Source organism: Salminus brasiliensis, chromosome 5, assembly GCF_030463535.1.
Source record: "Salminus brasiliensis chromosome 5, fSalBra1.hap2, whole genome shotgun sequence".
Taxonomy (NCBI): domain Eukaryota; kingdom Metazoa; phylum Chordata; class Actinopteri; order Characiformes; family Bryconidae; genus Salminus; species Salminus brasiliensis.
Genome location: NC_132882.1, coordinates 25,501,211 through 25,526,308, shown reverse-complemented (window position 1 = coordinate 25,526,308; position 25,098 = coordinate 25,501,211). Strand labels below are relative to the sequence as shown.

General features: G+C 42.1%; 1 protein-coding gene across 6 annotated transcripts in view; it reads left to right on the top strand.

The window, feature by feature from the left end:
* Window positions 1-2,554: 2,554 nt before the first annotated feature.
* The window catches only part of slc12a7b (solute carrier family 12 member 7b), a 68,459-nt gene continuing 45,915 nt past the window's right edge, over window positions 2,555-25,098 (top strand). For 4 of the 6 annotated variants that reach the window (XM_072679960.1, XM_072679959.1, XM_072679957.1 and 1 more), the window contains exon 1: window positions 2,555-2,828. In XM_072679960.1, the coding sequence (XP_072536061.1) occupies window positions 2,642-2,828 (187 nt within the window). In that variant the 5' untranslated portion in view covers window positions 2,555-2,641. Of the gene's footprint in view, window positions 2,829-21,333; window positions 21,627-25,098 lie in introns of those variants that run through there. The other 2 variants (XM_072679963.1, XM_072679958.1) reach the window with 1 other exon arrangement.

Below are 25,098 nucleotides of genomic sequence, written 5' to 3'. Positions count from 1 at the left end.
ACCATTTCGCACATCTTAAGGCACAATATCTGGCACGCCATCTGGCACATCTGTCTCACCGATTGGCACACCATCCGGAACATCTTGGAGCACTTGGCACACTATCTGGCACACCATCCGGCATATCTTAAAGCACTCTGCATGCCATCTGGCACATCTTAAAGCATTCGGCACAGCAATGGTCACACTATCTGGCACTCCATCCGGCACAACTTACACACCATCCAACACACCAACCAGCACATCTTAAAGCACTCTGCACACCATCTGGCACATGTTAAGGCACTCGGCACACCATCAGGCACACCATCCTGCACATCTTAAAGCCCTCAGCACACCAACCAGCACATCTTGAACCACTCGGCACGCCATTTGGCACACCATACAGTACATCTTAAAGACCTCGGCACACCATCTGGCACATGTTTAAGGCACTCGGCACAACGACCAGCACGCTAGCTGTTGCTGGTTAAAGCTCTTGTCTCATCTCAAATTTCTTAGCCTACCAATTAGCACACGATCTGGCATATTTTAAAGCACTCTGCACACCCTCCGGCACACTATCCTTTACATGTTAGGTTCTCAGCACACTATTTAACACACCGTTCGGCACATCTCAAAAGCGCTTGGCACACCAACCAGCACACCATTCAGCACAGGTTTAAGCACTCGGTACATCATTTGGCACACCATCTGGCACGTTAAAACACTCGGCAAGCAGCTACATCCAAACTTCCTAACACTAGCATTGCCTTTTTACTGGTTAGTCGGTCAGCTGATTTGGCATGTGCCGCTTGGTGAGCTGGCTGCCTTTGGTTGTGCCAGCTGATGTACTGACTGCTGTAAAGTGTGCGGGGTGGTGTGTCTGCTGCTGTAAGATGTGTCGGGTGGTATGCCGGTTGCTTTACGATCGACGGGTTGGTGTGCCAGCTGCTTTTGAATGTGCTGGTTTGTGTGCCAGCTGCTGTATGTGTTGGTTGATGAGCTGGTTGTTTTAAGATGTGCCAGTTGTTGTACTAACTGCGTTATGATGTATCAATTAGTGTGCCGGCTGCTGTACGAAGTGCAGGGTAGTGTGCGGCTGCTTTAGGATGTGCTAGTTTGTGTGCCAGCTGCTGTAAGATATGCCTGTTGTTGTGCCGGCTACTTTATGATGTGCTTTATGATGTGGTCTAAGATGTGCTGGCTGCTCTAGCATGACAGTCGGTGTGGCAAGTATTTTAGTATGTGCCGGCTGTTTTTAAGATGTGCTGGTTGGTGATTTGGGTGTTTTAGGTTGAGCCGGTTGGTGTGCTTATTGCTTTAGGATTTGCCGGTTGTTGAGCTGGCTGCTTTAGGTTGAGCCGGTTGGGGTACTGGGTGTTTTAGGTTGAGCCGGTTGGTGTGCTTATTGCTTTAGGATTTGCCGGTTGTTGAGCTGGCTGCTTTAGGTTGAGCCGGTTGGGGTACTGGGTGTTTTAGGTTGAGCCGGTTGGTGTGCTTATTGCTTTAGGATTTGCCGGTTGTTGAGCTGGCTGCTTTAGGTTGAGCCGGTTGGGGTACTGGGTGTTTTAGGTTGAGCCGGTTGGGGTACTGGGTGTTTTAGGTTGAGCCGGTTGGTGTGCTTATTGCTTTAGGATTTGCCGGTTGTTGAGCTGGCTGCTTTAGGTTGAGCCGGTTGGGGTACTGGGTGTTTTAGGTTGAGCCGGTTGGTGTGCTTATTGCTTTAGGATTTGCCGGTTGTTGAGCTGGCTGCTTTAGGTTGAGCCGGTTGGGGTACTGGGTGTTTTAGGTTGAGCCGGTTGGTGTGCTTATTGCTTTAGGATTTGCCGGTTGTTGAGCTGGCTGCTTTAGGTTGAGCCGGTTGGGGTACTGGGTGTTTTAGGTTGAGCCGGTTGGTGTGCTTATTGCTTTAGGATTTGCCGGTTGTTGAGCTGGCTGCTTTACATGTGCCGGCTGGTGTACCGGCTGGTTTGAGAAGGGCCGACTGCAGGGATCCAATCCCTACTGCTACACCGGAACACATTGAAACTACAGATAAACAAAGAGAATTGTTGACAGCACATCTCAGTCTTTCATCAAACTTAAATACATGAGATACATAACAACAGATATAGCATTATGCTTTCTAATATGTTTAGTAAATTAGTCCAATTCAAGTAAGTGTCCCTTGTGCTGCTGTTGAACTCGACATCCCCATCATAACAAACCCTGGTCTACTCTGAAGTAAACTGACTAGGTTTGCCTACTGTAACACCCTCATCGACATTAGACGAGGTCACAAATTCCAGCAAAGAAACGATAATTAATAATAAAACCCACGCGTAAATACTGTCCCTGCTGATTTCACACACACACACACACACACACACACACACACACACACACACACACACACACACACACACACACACACACAGACTGTTTGTCCGTCTGAGACGTCTCCCAGGCAGCGGGGGCGGGTTGTTTTGTTCCTGACTGAATGACAGCGGTTCCTCCAATCAGCGGGCGCGATTATTGGCCCCTCCCTCGCGGTGTACAGTGTGTTGGGAGTGCGGCGTGGCTGTACGGAGAGTTCACCGCTGACTATGGTGCGCGACCTGAACCCTTCTGGTCCCTGAAGTTTGTGGAAGAGACCCCAGGAAGAGGTCCGCTAATAAACATGACCGAGAGGTTCGTGGTGGTCCCCGTCGGTCAGGGCAACTGCAGCGGCAACGACGACGAGGACGAGGGACTGAGCCAAGAGCCCTCAACGTTACCTGCGGCTGGAGGAGGTGGGGAAGATTTGGGTCTGGATGAGAGGGAAGCCGTGCCAATCCTCGAGTACAGCCGGGAGCCCAACAAATACGGTGGGTCACAGCTCGCTTTCACGTCGTTTTGCTTGCACCTACACTGCAGGTGTGCGGTTGTTTCACGGGCGGGTGTACAGTAAGTTCTGATGTGTTTAGTGTCAGAGCACAGGAGCAAAATACAGACCCTATTGTTCCCCCCTCCCTTTAAGCGTATTGGTAAATGATGGCTAAAGCAAGCCCGGGCAGTACTGTATGTAGGAGTATGACTTACAATAATAAATTATGACTGGCCACGAGAGAGAGAGAGAGTGAGAGAGAGAGAGAGAGAGAGAGAGAGAGAGAGAGAGAGAGAGAGAGAACGAGGAGAGAGAGAGAGAGAGAGAGAGAGAGAGATAGTGAGAGAGAGAGAGAGAGAGAGAACGAGGAGAGAGAGAGAGAGAGAGAGAAAGAGAACGAGGAGAGAGAGAGAGAACGAGGAGAGAGAGAGAGAGAGAGAGAGAACGAGGAGAGAGAGAGAACGAGGAGAGAGAGAGAGAGAGAGAGAGAGAGAGAGAAAGAGAACGAGGAGAGAGTGAGAGAGCGAGAGAGAGAGAGAGAGACAGAGACTCTCAGTGAATGGGAGGCGGTGGTTTGGTTAGGTTAGCAGTAACGTTAGCGCAGCATCGCCGCGTAACGGTGACCGGTTATGAAGAACGAGGAGATTTATTTTCCTCCTTCATCAAAATGTAATTCTTTAATTGTGTGTACTAGACTTTTCTACTTTCATTCATATGCTTAATAGCTGCTTATCTCTCTGTTAGACACCCGTATCTGAACACGGGGGGGGGGGGGTGCCTTGTCAAATGAACGTGATCACCGGTTAGCTAGTGGGATTGCTTTCCCCAGTGCTGTTTATTTTTTTTTTGGGGGGGGGGGCGTTGTCATGTCTGGAGCTTTTCGACCTGCTGTCATATGAAGTAAAAGTTGGGAATGTCTTCTTCATCAAGTTTCATACAGTTTACGCACTGTTAAAGCCCAGCTTTTCAGGCGTTTCTTTTGGGGTGGGGGGTGTAAGAGCTCCATTTCTCTAACATGACTCACCCACAGTGTTGTTTTTGGCCCCATTTCCATCTAAACATTGTTCAGTATCAGTATACAGCACATTGCGATTATGTACATTAAAAAATACTACTCGGAGTTTCCATTTAAGACAATAATAATATCAGTATTTATGTATTTCTCTATGTTTGCAGCCCTTTATTCATAAATGTAACACGTATCTGTTTTGCTAATGCAGGTACATGTTATATAAATGTGTATATGCTGGCAGATGAAGCATTTCTCCCCATTCTAGAAAACCTCCTGCTTTGTACCATCCTGCTGTTTAACAAAGACATAATGCAATATGGCGCTAGGAAGAGCCCTAATTTGTGCCCTGATAGGTAGTCAGCAACTGAAGGCCCCCAGGTTGGTGCCTGTTCTCCTTTGCATCCCTAGAATTAGATACAAGATAACACACTGTGTGTGTGTGTGTGCACTGTGGTGTTGTGAAACAGGGGTGGGTGTCTAGTAGAGATTACATGTACCTTATGTCAGAACATTGGCTGTAATGTAAGTGTAATTATGGTAAAAATATTCTCTTTCTTAAGTGTTTTCCGGGAATAACTCGAGGGGCCGTTATTCTAGAAATGATTTTACGACGATTACTGTGTGCAGCACATCGACTTTTTTTTCCTCCCTTTTTTGTGATTGCACAAATTAGTATGTTAGATAACACTGGGGCAAGTGTAAGCTTGTCGTTCTTGTCATTCAGGCAGTGAGTGGTCTTTAACACTCTGTACTTTTCATGCCCACTTGTCTCCATTTATTAATAATGACTCTTCTCATTGGTTTCTATGCTTGCCAGCCAAGTGGCCAGTCTCAAAGCAGGCTGCTGCTCCTGTTCAGTAGCTCGAGAGGGGGTACATTATGTTGGGTTAACCAGGATTAGTTTGCCTAAATGTGAGGTTATGGGTTTATGTAATGTAAGCCTGATATCTGCTGGTGTGGAAGGACAAGAGGAGACATAAGTGGAGCTGTTGCTCGACGGTTTTCATGTCTTCATGTGTAATGGTTGTGAGTTGTGATCTTTTTCCTGATAGAACTGTTAAAGTACCCTTTGCAGCTGCAGCTCAGATGCAGTGCAGAGAGGGCCTGTTGTTGTTATGCTGGTCAGGCGCTCACGTTAGATCACTGGTTATGTAATTTAGGTTATGTTGAAGGGGATGTACTTTCAAGTTAGTTTTGTTGTAAAATGACTGTTACAGCTTATGACTATTGGCAAAAAAATCTCACCATTCCAGACGTAGACATGCAAAAATGCAAAAATGATGTATTAAGTAAATTACTAGTTATTACTTATTACTAGTAACCGGCTGCATGGATTCTTAGTATTAGGATTAGTCTTCTGATTGCTGTTGTTATTGTTATATTTTCATTACCATTAACCATCATCATCATTAGGTACTTAATTCTTACCATCTGTACCTCGCCACTTTATCAGTACACCTGAGCATGACAACAGTTATGTGGTCAATCATTTTTATCAATAATTTGTAAGTGGCTTTGACCAAAGGAGGATGGGTCCACCCTTGTGAGTCTTGGTTCTTCACAAGGTTCCACTGTTACCTTTGGCTTGATTAGGATTGGGACCAATCCAGGCATATTTGAAGGGATCAGGTACTGGCTATTTTAATCCTAATACAGTTCTGAGTCGTTGTTTTAAAAGGTGTCCTTTAAGGCACAATCAACTGTTCAGTTGAAACTGTTCAGTGGAAACTGTTCAGTGGAACATGGAAACATATCATATCTGAAACATCGGTGATAAAGCTATCACTGAAATGATCTGTTTAACCAGCAGGAGAACTGCATGCCTTTCTTTGGTTTTAAACCAGCACAGAGGATTGCATTCAGAACCAGGAGGAGGCTAACGCGCATGCACTACAGAAACCTAAATCATAGCATATTCACCCACTATAAAACTGTTATTCCACAGCTGTAGTCAACAAACATTAACAGATATCAGTCAATAGTGTGTACCACCATTTTAAGCCAAATTTTAAGAAAGGTTGTTACTAAACATCAGTCCAGAAATCAGTCCAGATTGTCATCTGATCTAAGCTGGGTGGCTGTATTATTTATACAAACACAAAGATTGTATCGGTATCGGTTGACTGAATGAATCGAGGAGCAAAATAACCTGATTGGGACATCCTTAGATTTATATATTATGATCTTTTTTTATCATCAGATTTCTGTAAAGCTGCTTCATGACAATATCAGCTGTGAAAAGCGCCATACCAATAAATTTGTTTTGAATTCGATTAATTCCTAAGCAGCTGCTGCCTCCTACCTTCATTACGTCTAGTGTGCCAGAATTAATATTGATATTTCATTTTTAATTCATCAGTCATTCGTTTGTCACCAAGTCACCCAATACTTGAAACCACAGAGCAGGAGCTGAAGTGAATTTACACAATAAAAACAGACAACATCATCTTTCATATTCATTTCTCTCTAAAACTCATCCACAGCATGTCGTGACCGATGTAGAGTGCTTTATGTGTGCTGTTACAGGACTGTGCAAATGAGTCACCCATTTGGTCAGGGGAGTCGGACCGGCCTGTGTTATTTGGTGTGGCTCTTGTGAGGTCCATCATTAATGGAATTCAGCCCAAGAGTGTCTGCTGAAATATGGAGCCTTGCGTGGACGCTGAGAGAGTGTTCCATTTTCATAATCAAGTTAAAGAACTCCCTCAGTAACACACATTTCTAACAAAGGTCACGAGTAAAGCAAGACATGGGTAAAACAGAGCATGCATGCCTTGCCAATCATAAGCAGCGCTACCCAGCCGGAGAGCACTCAGGTGAATCTGAGGAGTAACACGGTGCGTTCTGATAGAGCCCTGACCAAATATCCCATTTTCTGGTAAGTGTTTTGAGAGTGTTGTAGTGAATCACAGTGGCTATTATGTGTTCCTGGAAGATGCACAGGGACTTTGTATTAAACCATAGTTTCTGTTTAAACACAGTTCGTCATTGTGCTCACAGCTTCACTACAATGATTGTCATATTGCACCAGTGGTTCGCAAACAGGTCCTTGTGAGTTGTATCCAAAAGGTGGTACCGATATGAATGCTAATCCTGGTAGCTCTGTTCCCAGTACTTCTGTTTTATAAAAGTTTCTGTTTCAGCATTGGGAAACATGCATGTCATAAATATCGGATATCAGCATCGGACCATATCTGTGCTGTCCCATTTGCAGCCACCCCTTTTACTTTTTACTTTTACTTTCTGAAAGCTAAAAAAAAGGTGATCCTCATGAACCTCAGAAAAGAGGTTCTGATTGAATTTGTATGTTCAGATAAGCTGTGTAACTTTCTGAACAGCCAGTTCCAAATTGGAAGCAGAAGGATACGATTATATGTCTTTAGATCTCTGAGATCCCAAAAAGGTGTTGTGATCTTTTGAGTATTTTTTAATTGAGCAGTACTGAAGTCTGTCACTACACTTAATGATGCACATTTACATATAGGGAGTTTATGGGACGCTTTCTAAGTATTTTCAGCTTATGTTCACATTTGTGTTGGAACATGATGGCTAGTTTTAGTGTCTGAGAATGGCACAGTCTACAGCAGCTTGTTTGTGTCTGTACAGTGACGTTTGAGAGTCAGAGCTTCGTCAGGTAGTTAAAACTCCTGAGTAGGCAAAAACATGAATAACTAAACATATAAATGAACTGATATACGTTGCAGAAGTCTCTGCCCAGGTCACTGCTGTCTTTTTCTGGCTGGGGAGTTGTACATAGCTGGGTCTTGTTTCTACCATGTCGGCTAAAGCGTAATCTAGTTTACACACCCTCTGTAGAGAACGACGAGGGTGTGTTCCCAGGAGCTGTAGTCTGGCTCTATCTTGAGGAGGGGGAAGGGGGGGGGTGGAACTGTAAGTATCAGATACATCTTCATATGGAGCCTCTCTCGGTCAGGACATGGCAAACAGCTGACTCTGGCATCCACGTTCATTACTGGGTCATTCCACATCTGTTTACTGGAACGTGACATAGCCTTATTTTGGAGCCGCTCCATAAGAAGGTGTAAAAGGCCAGCAAGAGCTCAAGCATTTACATTTATGGCATTTGGCTGACACTCTTCTCCAGAGTGCCTTCCGTTTGTTACATAGATAGACGAGGGTAGGTTTAGGAGTCTTGCCCAGCTTCAGCTTGTTCAAAATCACAACCCCTGAAATCTAGAAGTGACCCCCACCATTGTTAACACAATTTGTTACATCACGCTAAAATATCTGGAATCAGTCTCAGAGATTGTCAACTGTTCATGCCAGTAAAAAATACATACAAACTGGGACTTTTAATCACATGGATCAACATAAAAAAAAATCAAATGCAGTAAAATTAATAAAATGCAGGCATATTGGCGTAGATTCTGCTGTTCTGGAGTAAAAAAAATAAATGTGTCCTCAGAGACTAGTTTGAATTATGTCAGATCTAGACATCAAGCCTGTACTGATATGATTCCCTTCTCTGCTTTTTCTTTAAGTGACACTACTGGTGCATTGTGCCTCACGTATATCTTTTATAGCAGAGTCAGCGATTCTGGAGAAAGATTGTTGATATTTGAACCCAACAGCAAAACAAAAACACCCCTCCCTTTAGCGCTCCTTCAGATGCTGTGCTCCAAAGTTTATGGATGTGCATTGCTAAGTCGAGTTGGGTTGAGCTGACCAAATTAAATGTGGCAGACAATGACACAGCAAGTAATGTAAGTTTATGTAGGTTGCTAAGTAGGTACAATTGCTACTCCTAAGCTAATCAAATGAGAATAGCTATCGCAAACATTAGTAAATGAGACCAAAACAATGCTGACCTATTGGTGGTGTGACGCAGCACAGATAAGTTAAAGTAAGATTACAGGTGCTACAAAGGTTATTTGATCAGTTCTATAGAGGAACCACGGTTGGTTACAAAAATATGACTTTTTGTTGACCTATAACAGTAATTACAATATTGACTTATCATACAATGTATGGACCTGACCTCAATATTTTGTGCTGACTCAATATTGCCCATTGTGTTTACTAAGCAAGATGAGCTCATTAGCGTGAATGAGCCAGTATGTCGACTGTTTACAGTGGTTTTATTTTATTTATGTTTCATTTGTGTAGGATATTAAACAAAATGTATTACCCTTGCTTCAAAGTCTAGATATTCTTAATAATTAAAAGTTCATTGCTCTTTAAAAGGGTGTAATTTCATTATTATGATGTTATATTATCATTGTATGAGTAACCTGCTCCTTAATTGTTTTTTCCTGAAATCAATGATATTAACAAAGATATTATCCTGCTTTTGATGCAGTAACTGTCTGATGTTGGATGATCACCACCCCACCTTATCCCCAACTCATCCAAAAACCCATCCTTCCTGAAAAACGGTTCCACTGCTCCACAGCTCCACAGCTCAATGCTTTTGCCCACACCTGGCATTAGGCATAGTTCCAATAGGAACATGCTTATCTGCTCCAGTGAGTCCTATTCTGTTGTCAGTACTTATCTACAGAAACTAGACAAGCTGTGTGTAACTTACGTTCATTAGAAGGGGTGTCCACACACATTTGGACATGGTGTATATCTCAGTAACAAAAATAGTTCTGTATGGAACGAAAAATGGTTCTTCTATGGCACTGTGCGTTGAGCAGAAATGAAGAGCATCCTACTCATCCTTTTTTTATACTTTTTGTTTTGTACCGTTGAAATGCATGAGAAGATATATTTACTGAGCTTGATGAACAGTGGATTGGATTTACATGACTTACAGCACCCTCAAAAGTCATTAGGTCTCAGGTGCAGGAAGTTTACTATGAAGGCTGGATATTTTTTTATTTCCACTGACCATAATACCTGCAGGGGTTAGCTGCCTTCTGTGACGTGGTTATGAGTGACACTTTTAACATCTGACATTTATGTGCCCTTTGATGCAGTGACCAGAGCTTTGGCATGAAACAACACCAGCACTTCAGACTAGTGATGCGCTTTACTGGATACAGGTTTAATAGTGCTGAGAATGTAGTATCCCTCAGAGGTTTGGTCTCCTTCATAATAAGCCATTTTCTGTGTCCATTATAAAAAGATTGTCAATAGTGCATGCTGTAATGGACTCTTGGGCATTGTAAAGGATGCTGTTATGATGCAGAGTAAGATCCTTGGTCACTAATGAGGCTTTGCAGTAAGCTGGATAGTTAATTAACCAGTGATTTGTTTCTTTTCTGCATTCTGGTTTAGTTTCCAGTGTTTTCCACCACTTAACTTTCAGAGGTCTTTGCTTAATTTTCCACTGCTCACTTGGAGACTCGTGTAAAGCTCACTCTTAATCGTTGTGTGAGTCATGTTACCCAGTGTGTACGCGCTTACTAGGATTTGAAAATGCAAGGCTAAAACGGGGTTCCCTTTTTTTGTCCATAATGCATTTGGGGAATTTCCACCGCGCCAGTGTCTCGTTACTGCCTGTGTTTGGCAGCCTCCCACTTTTAGCGTGCACACCATCTGTCTCTGTAACCACACTTTGACACAGGTCTCAGTGTGTGTGTGTATGGGTAAGCAGTGAAAGCCTAAATTACCACACCGGACTGATTTTGATTCATTGGATTTTGCACGTATTACAGAGACGTTATGCCGAAATGATTGACTGTGATATGAGGTTTCGGGCTAATTGTGGCTAATTCATGGAGCTTGACTTGTAATGTAAAGACATTTTATATATAAATAAGAGTGTAAGGTTAAAATGTATATGTTGAAGCATCACAATAGTATTGATTCTCAAAAACACAGTGTAGTGTTAATGAACAGTTTACATGTAAAGATTAACGGCAGACAGTGGTTCATTTAGTACTGTGTTTAAACCAAGAGAGCAGTGTTGCCACCCCCCCCCCAACACACACACACACACACACAGTTCTGAATGTAGCTATGTTTTATATACTATGACAGTTTGTGCAAAAAATTGATTTATGAATATCTTATTTACATTACCGCAGTATATCGCAAAATACTGAATCGTATACCCTGTATCATGACGTGTATTGGATTGCCTGCTTCTTACCAATACACAGCCTTATTTGTACCTGTATTTTAGGTGCTTAAATCAGTCATTATCTGCCTCAATTAGGGCTGTGTATTGGCAAGAACCTGGCAGTATGATGCGTATCACAATACAGAAAAGGGTTCAATATACTGCAGACACCTGCAATACTGTAAACAATTACAATTTCTTAAAATCAAATATTAGGAAAACGTTTTTTTTTGTTTTTGCAATCAGGACAGCAGGATCTGCAGACAGTGCTGTAACACTGCTATCTAACAGTCAGGGTTTAAACACTTTGCACGAAAACCAAACATTAAAAATGGATATTTTGTTTTTAAGAATTGAAATATTGATACAAAATATCGCAATACTTTGATATATCAATATTTTTTATGCACCCCTACTCCATTGTAAATGTTTTGAATTAAAACCAAATCAGTTGGATTTTGGTCAGTTTTAAAACAGTCAGTAGTCCCCTCCTTAAAAATTATTCTAGTGTTTTGATGTTCCATCTATGTTCCTTAGTGTAGCCTTTACGTTATGTGAAGGTTCTTTAAACATTAAGAAATGGTCCACTGCATGGATCCTTATGAAACCAAAAGTGGTTCTGCTGGTTACTCCAAAGAACAACCTGTTTGGCCTCCATATTTTGAGCAGTGTCGTTAGAGGTAATCACTGTGAACGCAGAAGGAGACAGAAAGAAGAGTGTCTGTGTTCAGACAGAAAGCCGTGACCTGTCGGTGGCTTCACAGAATGTATTTGTTATCGCTGCCACGCTAAGAACAGATCCGTGAGTCATCTGGCTTCTGCAGTTAATTCCACCTTATTAAATCTCAGGTGACAACGCTTCTCAGCTGCCTCTTTCACTGGTAGGAGTTAAGCTGCTGGCACAGTGGGCCTGCTTGTGTGTGTGTTTGTGGCTTCATCTGATTTCCCATGCCGCTCCCTCCCCTCAGCCCCCTGTGCTTCAGGAAACCTCTCCCAGTAACCAGGGCAGCCAGTGCCACACTGCACCGAACGCTCCAGTTATGTGGCTTGTGTTGCATAACGAGGAGCAGTCTGAGGGAGGGTATGGTGGGGTGGGGTTGGGTTCAGGAGGGGAGCATCACCTGATCCTGTCGTGTCAAACCAACAGCTGAGATAGTAGCAGGCATGTGCCGTGACATTTGAGATGGATGCCAGAGACCCTGCATGCGTGGCCGTCATCACCCGCTAAAGGCTGCCTTCGTTACAAAGGAAAGAACTCACATCAGTTGGGACCAGCTGAACACAGTGTGTTGGACATGTCGTACATACTGATGTAAATCCAGTTTGAGTTAAGAGATGGGTCGGTTACTGGTTTTAAAGGTATACCATGGTACAAAACCCTATGATGATACTTATTATTTTAAATCTGCTGACTGTGAATGATTACTGTCTTTTTAAAACCCTCAGAAGACACAAAATGCTGTAACCTACCTGCATTCACAACAACATAGATCACATAGTTTTATTTTAATTTTAACTGGTTAACTGTCAAAAATGTAATTTAATTGAATAAAAATGTAATAAACTAAAAAGATCCAAGTAGCTACAGCCCATTAAAAGAGGATTCGTTGAGGGTTCTGTAGGAAAGATCTGTATGTATTATATTATATACTAAATGCCTTTGGTTATATATATACCATTACGACTGAAAGAACCAGTGGTTGTTTGCTTGCGTAAATGGTTCTTCACCCTGTCTGCTAGGTCCCTGTTCTAAGGACCTTTTGAAAAATGGTTCTATGTAGCACCAAACATGGTTATAGCATTGCTACAAGTAGGGCTGGGCAAGGTGGTAAAAATGTTATATCATGATATTTAGACATTTTTACAACACACAATATTTATCGGAATATTTTGTCATGCATGCAAAATCATCAGTAGCTGCAGATTTTCAAAACTGCTATCCAGATACTCTCCCATACCGAGTACAGTATTTCTTATTTAATATTTTTCTACTCTGTTCAGTTAAACAGGACTAATTACACTCTCTGTATTGAAACATGCAGTCAGTGTTCTCAACAATGTATTTAAAAAAACATATTGTGTATCAGGATTTTGAGATATATATATATATATATATATATATATATATATATATATATATATATATATATATATATATATATGTCATATTGCTTACCCCTAGCTGCAAGTTAAAGGATGCTTTTAGGTATTCATATAGAAAAAAGTAAAAAAGTGTACATTTACTTGATATTGGAATACTTTATGATATGTATATGCTACAGCAAGTCATAGAAAATAGAAGAAATGGTGGAATATTTGTCAATAAGGCTTTAGAAATAAATGAGTTCAATAAATAAAGTTCATAAACTGGGTTCACATAGTTCCTTTACCTTTACCTTTATCACGGCTGTAATTGCTGCAGTCTGTAAAAACAGGCTAGTCCTGACAAGCCCTGGATATGATATGTTCTGCAGTTAGAGTCTGGACATGGTAAACTCTTACCCTGGAGCCGAGCAGAGCAGGTCTGATGGGTTTTCTGCACAACACACAATGGAAGAAGTCTGACAATTTTGTACACCAAGTTCCTTTACAGGTTCACTGCTTGTTGACATAATCCAGACTGGACCTGGACCTAAATACGTCATACTTAAATGTCCTGATCTTTTTTCTAAGACCACAGGCACTTCTGAAAGCGGCTGTAAAATCTTAAAAAAGTCTTAAGAAATTTCACAGATGAGACTAAAGATCTTTTGTATTTTAAGTTGTAAACAACCGGAAAGTTAGTGTAGGCAGTGTGAAAGAAATGGTGCCAGGAAAAAGTACCTTAAGGAATTTTCATTGGATGTCCAGCCTTCTCCATTCGTAGTATTTGAGGGTATGGTATGATTGCACAACTTGTGAAGGGTGTGCTCAAGTCTGCAGTAACACTGCAGTAAATATCTAAACAATGTGCTGCATGTCCTGAACTGGGTTTTCAGTCCTAGCGTTGGGCTACTCACCCCATTCAGCACCCCATCTGATTTGGCTCACTGACAAATCAACAAGCTCCTTGAGTGCTGGGTCAGGGTTGTTTAGAATAGGGAAAACACAAAAATGTGCAGAGCCTGGGGGCCCCAGGACTGGGATTTGCGACCCCTTCCTTAATCTGGTTTTATCATTAATAGCATTTTTGTTATGTCTTGATTCGCTATTTGAAATAATTTGGAATTTCAGGCAGAATTTTCTGAAATAAGAAACGCTTGCTTTTACTGACGATCGCCAGAAGGTGGCAGCAGAGCTTCAAAGATGGATGTTTGTTTTTATCTCTTATTCAGAGCATGCAACATGTTGAGCATTATTGTTCTTGCTTCCGGATACACTTGCAGTACTCTTAAGTGGCTCTTATTGAGGAACACATGGTGAGGGAAAACTTTCAGGAGTGTCGGTGTTGGTGTCGCTTAAAATCAAGGCCTCAATGCTCACAGGCTTAAGATGTGACTGCATGTTGTTGAACACTACATCAAGTTAATTGGTTACCAGCATCACCCCGTATCAGTGTGCCCTGCATCCTTCATTGAGCATTTAGTAAATCACTTTTTGAAGACATATGGGACTTCACACTACTTACTGTCTATATGTCTTAGACTTTTTCCTGTCCTTACTGAGAGTGTCCTTGGGTTTGGGGAGGTTATAATCAATAATAACAAAAAAAGAAGAGGATAAGAAGATGAATGAATGAGCCAATCAGTATTATTAGAAGAGCATGACCTTTTTGACATGTTCATTTCCCTTGCTTGTGTTTCTACTAATCAGGAACAGAATGATCTGCTTGCCTCTTTTTTTATCAGGCCTGTCTCACCTTTTGGCTCTTCTTTCTGTTTACAAGACCAAACAAGCAGCACAGGAGCCACATAGGCAGCTCGTCACATGAATGACCCAGATAGAGATCTGGCACAACTGTAAAAGAGATTTACTGATTTGGGATTTGGAATCAGGTTGAATATTGAAGAGTTCTGTTGTCTTTTATTTTCACTTCACTATGAACATTTTATTCTAACTAAATGTTAGGTCTACATGTCATCTCTGTGTAATTCTAACCATGACCAGTTTAACCTGCGATGCTGTGTTGTAGTTAAAAAAGGGGTGCCTCAGTGGGATGTGGCCAAAAAACGTACTAGTTATCTATGTGGTCCTATTTTTGTCAATATTGAATGCAATTCAATTCAAATGTATTTCCATAGCGCTTTTCACAACCAAGATTTTCACACAACAGCTTTACTGTGAGCCTTTTTTTAAGCAAGCCAATGATGACTGTGGCAAGGAAAAATTTCTCACATTGAGAGAAGAAAACTCAAAAAGGGAACCCATCCTTCTTTGGTCAACACCAGATAGCACAACAAATATCAGAACAACAAGAACAAAACTTTACAAGAAACAATAGTGAATTAAGAGCTGTGGCAAATGTGACATTAAGCCATACATTCTCAAAATGAGAGTGAAATGTGTCCATGCAAGTCCATGCAGCTATGCACTGAGGCCAGAATGAATCAATGTGAAGATTCAGAGCAGGACAGCATCGCAGCAGGCAGCAGGGTAATAAAAAGCCAGGTCCGGCAGCACCGGGACACAAAAGTCAGAACAGGGAATCTCATTATATGGGAAAGAAAGGGAGAGAACAGAAAGGAAGGAGATGCACCAATCCATCTTTTTCTGTTACGATACAGATACATAAACTTTGTGTCCGATCCAATACCACTGTTGAATGAATAAATCATATATCTCAACATGTGGGAGATACTTAAGGCATCTGGATTGACTTAAACATTACTTCACAAGCTTTGTAAAACAAACTATGACAAAAAAACAGAGATATAAATTAACCCAATTTCTATTTATTTGTCACCAAAATTAATATCTGTGCTGGACCTCGGCAAAGTGTTGTCTGGGCTTAGGACTTTTATTCTAAAAATTCAAAGTCTGTGAGACTAAAAAAGAGCTAGCAGCTCCTCCTGTCTCGGTTCTCCTTACATACAAGATAAGCTGGATTACTCTCTGAGAAATGATGACTGGTCGAGGGCACCATGCTGGTTTGATAGGGGGAGGCTGTTTGCTGAATAACATCTGTAAGTTACTCTCATCCTGAGTTATGAAGCCTAGAATATCAGCGGTGCGAGAATCGGATTCCGAGAACGAATTGGTCCCATGGACTATTTATCCGATACCTGATCCAACTAATTTTGTCTAGTATCGGATCGGTGCATCCCTACCTTTTTATGTCCAACCACCCCTGCTTGTCCACATAAAATGAGGCGCTCAGTGGACTTGTTTGCTAAGGGCACCTGTTGTTAGGATACAAAATAAATGGACGCTGTGTTGGTGTAGCAGATGGTACACTTTGGAGCATAACACTGTCAATAAACCAAAGGTCAAGAAGTGAGACAAGACAAAACAAACATCCTACATTTTTAAAGGGCCTAGTCGGCGGGGTGAAGTCTGGGAAATACTGGAGTGCTGTGTTTGTTTTTGCATGCCGAGTGACCACTGGTTGCACACTCTCCGCTGTTGTGAAAACTCTGTGTTTGTTTTGGAATTGGACAGTTGGAAGCTGGTATTAAAGTTTCAAACAGCAGTTGGTGAATCAGACCTTTGGACACTTCAGGACCGGTTAACTTGCGCATAGCATGGTGAGTGTTTAACATTTAGGCTAATTTTGGTGTGTGGGTGTGTGTGTGGGTGTGTGTGTGTGTTGTTGTTGTTGCTGTCTGAAAGCTTATGTTGTATCTTAACCCACGGCTGGTCTGACTTTTCCAAAGTTTCCTGATTAGTGGAATGTTCTCATGTTTGGAGTGAGCTAAATACTTTCCCTTCAGGATGCGCTCATCCGCCCTGCAGCTTTGGAAAAGGTGCATTAGAAACTTTATCTCTGCACGTCTCTTATATTTCCTGATGGATCAATACTCTGCTGCCCTGAGACGAGGCAGATTAACCGCAGTTCCCGGAATAGAACAGGGTGATACTTTCCTTTTTGTCTTTGAAAAGGTGAATCATTCTGTTGACCAAGAACAGAGTACCGACTGTTACTTTAATGAAGGCCAGTGTGTATAAGGCTACATGACACCTTCATAAGCTCTTTATGACAGCTGGCATAAACCGTTATTAAGGCTTAATTCAGCTTTGATAAATGCTTTTTTGTCAACATGGCTGTCCAGTTGAACATCTAGGTCAGTTTACATTTTGATTTTCTGGGAAGAATTGACAAATACCACGTACCACAGCTGGCCTTGTAGCTCAGCGTGTCTGAGATTTGTTGAAGTGACATTGCTCATAATGTGACAGCATGCCAAGGCAACCTGGTTGCAAAATTGAACAGAATGTGGCAGATTAGGGTTTGATTTGCTGGCCAGGTAAGCACACCACGCTACACCAGTAAGAGTCTTTGGGCAAGACATCTAATGCTACATTGGTATTTGCCACTTTTGGTATTTGCCAAATGCCAAATACACAATGGTATTTGCCACTTTTGTAAGTCGCTCTGGATAAGAGCGTCTGCTAAATGCCGTAAATGTAAATGTACATTCGCCCCCTGTGTAACATGAGTCAAATGTAAGTAGCTCTGGATAAGAATGTCAGCCAAATGCCATACATCTAAATGTAGTAACATCCCTTTTGAACAAGTGCCACAGCCTGTTAAGACTTTTTGTTGTCCGGTAAGCGTTTTCATTTTGCAAAAGGCTTCTAGTTCTGTGTGATTTTGGCATCGTGCATGCACAGCTCTTTTGAGGTCTATCCACAGATTTTTCGATGTTTAGGTGGTCTGTGAGAGCCACCTAAACATTTATATTATTGTTTCTTTGAAAAACTGACAGTAACTTTTGTGGTGAGGATCATATGAATAGCAGCACCACCACTTTAGAGTCTGCTAAATCTTCCTGATGGGATATCTTTTGCACTCAAATACTGAAATGTTGTCTCTGTTTTCTTGGTCTTCCAGACCTTATCTTGACCGTTTCTGTTAAGTGCCACTTTATATTTGTTATACAGCAGTTTTATGCCAGTGTTACCACAAAATGCCAGGTATGGGTAGTACTACAGTGCATCATTTGGAAATGCTGACTTTTGTTCAACAAACCTCACCTGGGAAGAGCTGTCGCATCAGCATTATTTCACGCTAACATTCACTGAGCTTTAGAATCAGTTGTCATAATGTGCTAGGCCATTATACCCAAGAAAGGGTCATTTAAGGTTTAAGAAAAAATGTCACTCGACCTAAGTGTTATGTCCTCAGAGTTGACAAATGCAGCCTCTACAACAGCTGACGCCTGTTGAATAAGCTATTGTAAGTGTTCTTACTATTGCCATTAATAATGGCAATTGCCAATTGTTTAAACTCAGAATGACCACTTTAGCTAATGTAGCTGTAGCTGTAGCTGTAGCTAATTATTAGTAGTAAAGATGCACCGAGAATGGACTGCTCACACATTGAGTGCCTCCCAACGGCATAACATTGGTCAACTGCCATTGATGCAGAGCAATCGATGCACCACTATGAACTAGTTAACGTCTATAATGAACACCTTCTGTCACCTAATACAATCCATGCCACGACGTCTCCCTCGTGTCATCCCAGCCAAGGGTGGTTATTCCCACTATTGGGTAGGTGGCCGCAATGTTCTGATATGACTGTGTAAATTGCTTTGGAAATGTGACCATCCCAGATTAGAATGGATAACTTATGAATGCATTTACTGTGTTGTAGTTTATGGACTTTGGTTGACCTAGAATGCTGCTTTAGGCCTCCTGAGAGTAGTCCTAGAATGAGGAACGTTACAAGAACAGATCAAATTTCTCCTGTGTTTGAGATTACAAGGACAAACCCACACATATTGTTGGACTTTGTTTTCCATCCTGATGGTTCAGAGAAAATGATTTGTGCCGGAACAATAATGGGTGGATTAGGCTGTGAATGTGTAGAGTTAGTACACATAGTCCAGCACAATCACACTTTATCACTATTACAGATAGCTTGGAGAATCTCTCTGGATCTGGCAACAATGTTTGGGATTGACAACTAATCTGTTTTGTCTTAACCTGCGTTGTATTTTGAAGTCTGTTATGCTGTTCATGGGAAAAGATGAAGCCAGCACCACCACTGAGAAGCATAATTCAACCACAGAATTCAACTCCCGCAAGTTACGGATCTATCTCGATTCTCCAGTAAAGGAGGAGTTGTGGGTGGGTGAGATGTTCTCATGGGTGGGCCTCCCTGTTCCGTAGACTGTGATTGAATTTGCTATGACTGATTCCTGGAATGTAGAGCACATAAGTGCCTTTCTATCTGTGTGCAGATAAATGTGGTGCTCTGGTGCTTCTGGCATTTCAAGGTCATGAAAAGTCACCTCAGGATTTTGCGTCACGTTGTGAACGCTACAGCTTGGCCCACAATTACATATATTAGAAAAAAAATGTTTCAGTGAACAGAAGAGAGACTATAAAATTTGATAAAGCTGTTTATTTCCATGGGCCGAGGGCACAGTGGGCCTTTCATGTGAGCCCATCCCATTAAATTGGCCCACTCTGTATATCCAACACTCTTTATTTCCTAGCTAGTTAACCAACAGAGTGTGTGTTATGTCTTATTTACAGCACAATGTTACCACAAGAATTCATTTTTTATAGCCAGGCTGCTGCCTGAACAGTAGTTGACGGACATGCCCATGGACATGGGTAACCATATTAGAGCAACATGACCTAAGGACAGTGGAAAGGACAGTTTTGTGTACGTCTTTTTCTGCCCAGTGACTCCTGGTGTAAGGTTTGTATTTGCAATCCTCCAAAGAGTTAAACTTTGTCTTTCACATCAGGCTTGAGACTTGCACTGCAAATGCTGTGGATTTTCTGTGTTGTTGCAGAATGTGTTTATCATCAGCTCTGCGTTGTCATGGTTGTTCTTGTAGGGTATCCTCTACATGTGCAAACTTGAGGTTTCCTAAAATTACTTTATTGAAGTGGCTTTGAGTATAAATGTGTCTTCACAGGGCACCTGTGAATTTCTTCAGAAATCAAGGCTATTAAAATGCTATTGCTTTTGTTAGAGTAACTATTTCTGTTCAGGGAAGGAGCATTGCCACACTGTGAGGAAATGGAAGCAGCATCATGCCATCCAGACACTGCGTAGATTAAAAAAAAACTTCATCAGAGCAAATAGGGAACTTGCGAGGTAACCCACAGAAAGACCAAAAACAGCTACAGAGCTCTGTGGCTGAGACTGGTGTGAAGGTGCGGCAGTCAGCAATATTGAGAGCTCCACATACAACTGGTCTATATGAGAGGGTGGCTAGAAAAGCTATTACTGGAAGAAAAAACACATCAAAGCACATCTGGAACTTGTCAGGAAGAATAGGAGTGACCCAGCTAAAGCTTCACCTTTCAGCAGAACAGTGATCTCGAGCACAAGGCCTAAGCAATACAGGGTGAATGTTCTACATTGGCGAAGTCCATATCTCAGTCCAATCCGGATTGCACATCTGCCTTTCAGGTGTTACCGCACCAGTTTCATTATACCATTAGAGAATTCCTCTGGGTATACACAGTTGCTTTCCTGACATAACCCTTGCTCACAATTTCTAAGCATTAAGGCTCAATTCTGTCTTGAATATAGATGCATATTTGGCTCCTGCTTCAATGACATGAGGAGATTTCACAATATACCCAGTCAGACTAAAGTTTTTTTAGCATTCAGTCATACTGCACCACTTCCAACTGTGGGTTTGTTACTGATCTTGCTGAAGATCACAGAGCTCTAACAGCGCTCGTGCTTTCTAAATGACTTACTCCCAGTAAAGAATGAACGTGTGGTGTCTATCTGCTGTGGGAACTGATAACACACTCATCATTGTTATCCAACTTTTGTTCATTATCAGCACAGCCACTGACAGTAAATCTATATTTCACTACTTCAGTGCATTGAAAAACTGTGATCTTGCACTGCAGAAACATGACCATGTGCATCTGTTATGTAGACCCTGTGTCTGCTGTGGCTGGGAGGGGCTCATTTCTAAATGACATCATGTTGAATTTGCTGTTGTGAAGTGGTATCATGTAAAGTTCAGTGCTGACACTCCTTTGCTTCATTCCATGAACGGGAACAGGCCCATCTCCAGGTCAAGCACCCCCCCCCCTTCCTCTTGTCTGAAAGAGAGGAAGTGGCTGGAGGGCTCAACTTAATCAATAGATCCTTTCATCTTTTGTTTCTGTCTCCTATGTGGAGGTTCTGGCTGCTTCAGACAAGAGAAGCACACTGTATTCACAACATGTGAAGTGTGTGTGTGTGTGTGTGTGTGTGTGTGTGTGTGTGTGTGTGTATGTGTGAGTGAGAGAGTGAGTGCAGGCGCATGGCCCATTGGGCGGGGTTGTTTGAGCACCATATTTGGAAAACAGCTGGTCACGTGGGCTACCGGTATCCAAGCAGTAGGGGTGAAACGGAGAACTTCGAACCACAGCTCAGGCAAGCAACCGCACGGGAAGAGAAAGAGTCTCAAAAAAGACAGCAAAGCAAACAGACAAGGGGCAAGACTGAAAGAGCGAGAGAGAGAGAGAGAGAGAGAGAGAGAGAGCAGGACAGAGATAGATAAGGAGTGAGAGCCGTGCTGGCTTCGAAGCACATGGTGAGAAAATGCCCACAAACTTCACTGTGGTCCCCGTGGGTGGCGGCCAGAAGTCGTCCCAAGAGGACAGCGATGACAGCAACGTCTTGAGGGAGGAGGATGAAGAAGCTGCAGGTGAGAAAGTCTCAGAGGGTTCCTGGAATTTTCTGGAATCTCTCGCATTCTGTCTTTGTCCAACTTTGGCCTGTACCTCCGGATAAACTACAGTAATACTACAGTGGTTTCTTTTGTGGTTTCTTTTTCTTGTTCTCTGTCTTGCTTGAGGACTGAACGTCAAAAACGCCCCCCCCCCCCCCCACACACACACGTACATAAAAGGAGGACTTAAAGGGTACCTCCTGTGTATTTACCTTCCCTATACGTCTGCTTTCTGCCATCATCTGTTCTCCGCTGAATACCTTTGTCCTGTATTTTAGCACTGCAGTACTGTACCTACTTGAACAGCTATTACTTGGACTTTGAGAAGGTATAGACTTTACAGTACCCTGCTGTGCTAATGGAGAAGCTAAGGTTTTCGTTTTCATTATCGCAACCTGGTCCACTAGTAAGCTTCTTTCGAGCAGTATCATCTCTTACGTTGAGTTGTTGTTCACTTGGAGCGTATAGTACACTGTGTCTCCACAAAAGGTCATGGAGTTCATCTGTTCAGCAAGGCGCCAACTACTAACACACTCATTTGAGCCAGTGCTCCAAAACAGTGGTTGCTGTTTGTTTCATCGTTCCAATCTGTTCGTGTTAATTGCTACCATGGCGTGCAGTTATGGCTTAAGTTTTATAGACTCGTTGGAGAAGCCGCGCACCGAGGGTTACATAAGATTAACCGTCCGTCAGGGTCCCGTGTTGTGCAACGTCTGTTTTTCCTTCCCCACCTCTGCAGTAAAAGGAATCAGATGCTGGTCAGTTCTATCGATTGGGAATGAGGCACTCTTCCTGTGGATCTCCTTTAGTGGGAGTTGATCTCCCACCTATCCGTCATCTTGGCATTGAAAGTAGTGCTTTCCCGTTTTATCTTCTGTCCTTCAGAAGACTTCCAGGCTCAGTTTTTCAGCCTCTCGTCTTTGAACGTATTGATTCAAGTCAAGGAGTTTTCCAAATAAAGCTGAACTCAACTCAATATCCATTGCTTTGCCAAAAAGGCTCCACAGAGACCAAGAGGATCCATCATTTGCTTCCTCTCTGATTACATGCTGCAGCATAAAGCTGGGCATCTGTGTCAAATTATTTCTGAGCTCCACCCAAAGACGGACCTGAAATTAAATAACATGGTAACTGTAGACCCAGATCCAGCTTGCAGTGCAAAATCCCACTCAAAGCTTTGTTGGGGATATAACTGTTGGTGCTTCTGGCCAAAGTAAACAGAGTTTTGTTGACTTTTGAGGGGGAACTGGCCAATAAAGAGGCCACAGAGCATAAACAGGTTAAATAACACGGCTTTGACATTTTTTTTTTTTTTTTACACACTGGATTCCTTAGTACCTTTGATGGCGCATTGGTAAAGATGCCTAGTTCTTTGTAAATCAAGTGTTCTACTTATTACTTGGTTTAAATTAATGTGATAATGGAAGCATCCGTGTTCAAATACAGTATCACATGTATCCACGGTATCCACTTTTTTCAAACAGTCATACCATCTGAAAGCATTTGTTATATGGTACTGGAAAATGTTTACGCTCTAGAATAACAGCGGGAGTAAGGATGCATCCGAGGAAGGCTGCAAGGCTGCATTTCTAGGCTGCTACGGCACTGAGGGCCGTTTTTGTCATTTAGTTCCTCAAAGCCAGGCAAACATCACCTCCGTAAGAAGTATGGCTTAAGTACATTGGAAAAGGAGGAGAAATACTACACTCAGAAATGTAATATCAAATGTGACTATATCAGAAATGGCTGTGTCTCAGTATGATGTGGCTACGTCTTGGTCGGATGCACGTTTCAACATTTAAGAAGTGAAATGATTAAAATAATAGGCGTGCTTTACAGTGTCCTAATGTAACTGGCCACAAGCTAGTATTTTAGCCTCAAGCTAACACTGTGGCCACACGCTAATGTGCTCGTTACAATACAGCAATAAAACACAGTCACAGCAAAAAAAAAGTGTAGAACAGCTGTGGTTTGATCTTACCATAAACGAAATGAACCTAGTTATACAGTGTCATTGTATACTCACCACGGTACAGTACCACACACTTCTAGCGTAAAGCATAGCAGTTGTGGTTGGTGGCAGTGGGTGATTCAAGTAAACTTGTATGTTTAGCTTGTCTCATAAAATAAAACATTGAGGATAAGTAGGCTAGTGTATTACACACGTACTGCAGCACAGTGCAGCACATTGAGGTTTAACATTGAGTTGGGGCAGTGGGTGATTGGCCAGCTTTTTTTAGGTAAACTAGTGATTAGCATGTTGGCTGTTTTGGTTACCATAAACGGTAAAATCACAGAGAGACTGTGGGTGCAGTCTCTGTCTTTTATTAGATTGTTTAGAGCCAGTGGGGAAGAAATGGTCATGCATAGATGCATAGACTCTAATGTTAGCATTGTTTCAGGTTTTCAGAGCCAGGATGACTATTTAGAGGTCATGGGCGTACATTTTCGTGTCAGATATTATTATTATTATTATTATTTTAGATAAAAATGCTATAGATGAATGTAATTTTGCAGCTTCATCGTATTTACTTACCTAATTCTTGTATGTTCTTTATATGATACAGCGTATTTATTCAAAGATTTCTTCTTTGCTCCTAAAATGAAAGCCCAAAATGCACCCACTGCAGGTTAAGAGCTAGATTTCATACCCTTACTCTAATAAAATAATTGTAATATTAAATTGTGATGCAGTTCTTATGATAATATCATAGCATTTAGACTCAGACTGGATCAGCTCTCTCCTGTGATGCTCTAGTAACAAACTACTCCGTTCGGCCGCTCTTCCACGCTGCCATATGTTTCCTGTTTTTCACTTTTTCTTCTCGGGTGTCATGTTTGTAACAGTTTTGTAAATGACTTTTGCCCTCACATCCACCCTCTTTGCCTGGTTGTGCTGGCTGCTGCTGGTGTGTGTTTCTGTATTTGTCGGCTGCAACTCTCTGTCACTGTGCCCTATTCAGTGTTCCCAACGTTTGGCAGCCGTGTTGGTGAATTCACTGCTCTCTTGTGCTCTGCTAATAACCTTTCTGACCACATAGTTGAGTGTAGTTGTTTACAAACAACGCTTGAAGCTGTTGGGCTTGCCCAACCTGTCTTGTGGGATTTTCTCAGGTGTAGTACAGGTGTGGTAGACTAATACATGAGGTTTGTGTAAGTGTCATGGCGTATCTAAAAGGATTGCAAAGAAAGCATGCAGGTTTGTGCTTACCCCAAATATAGTCATGTTTAGCTTAGCTTCTGTAGTTTTGCCCTAGAGCTACAAGACTGTTGTAGCCAACAAGCAATGGGGGGTTTCTGACTACCTTTAACGTTATGCAAACACATAAACTGTGCTGTGTCAAATCTCCAGTTGTGTCACAGCTCTAAGTGAAAGTCAAAATAAACAAAAACTCAATAAAATGGACACATGCATAGATCATGAGTCTGACGCCACTTGTTGTCCAGA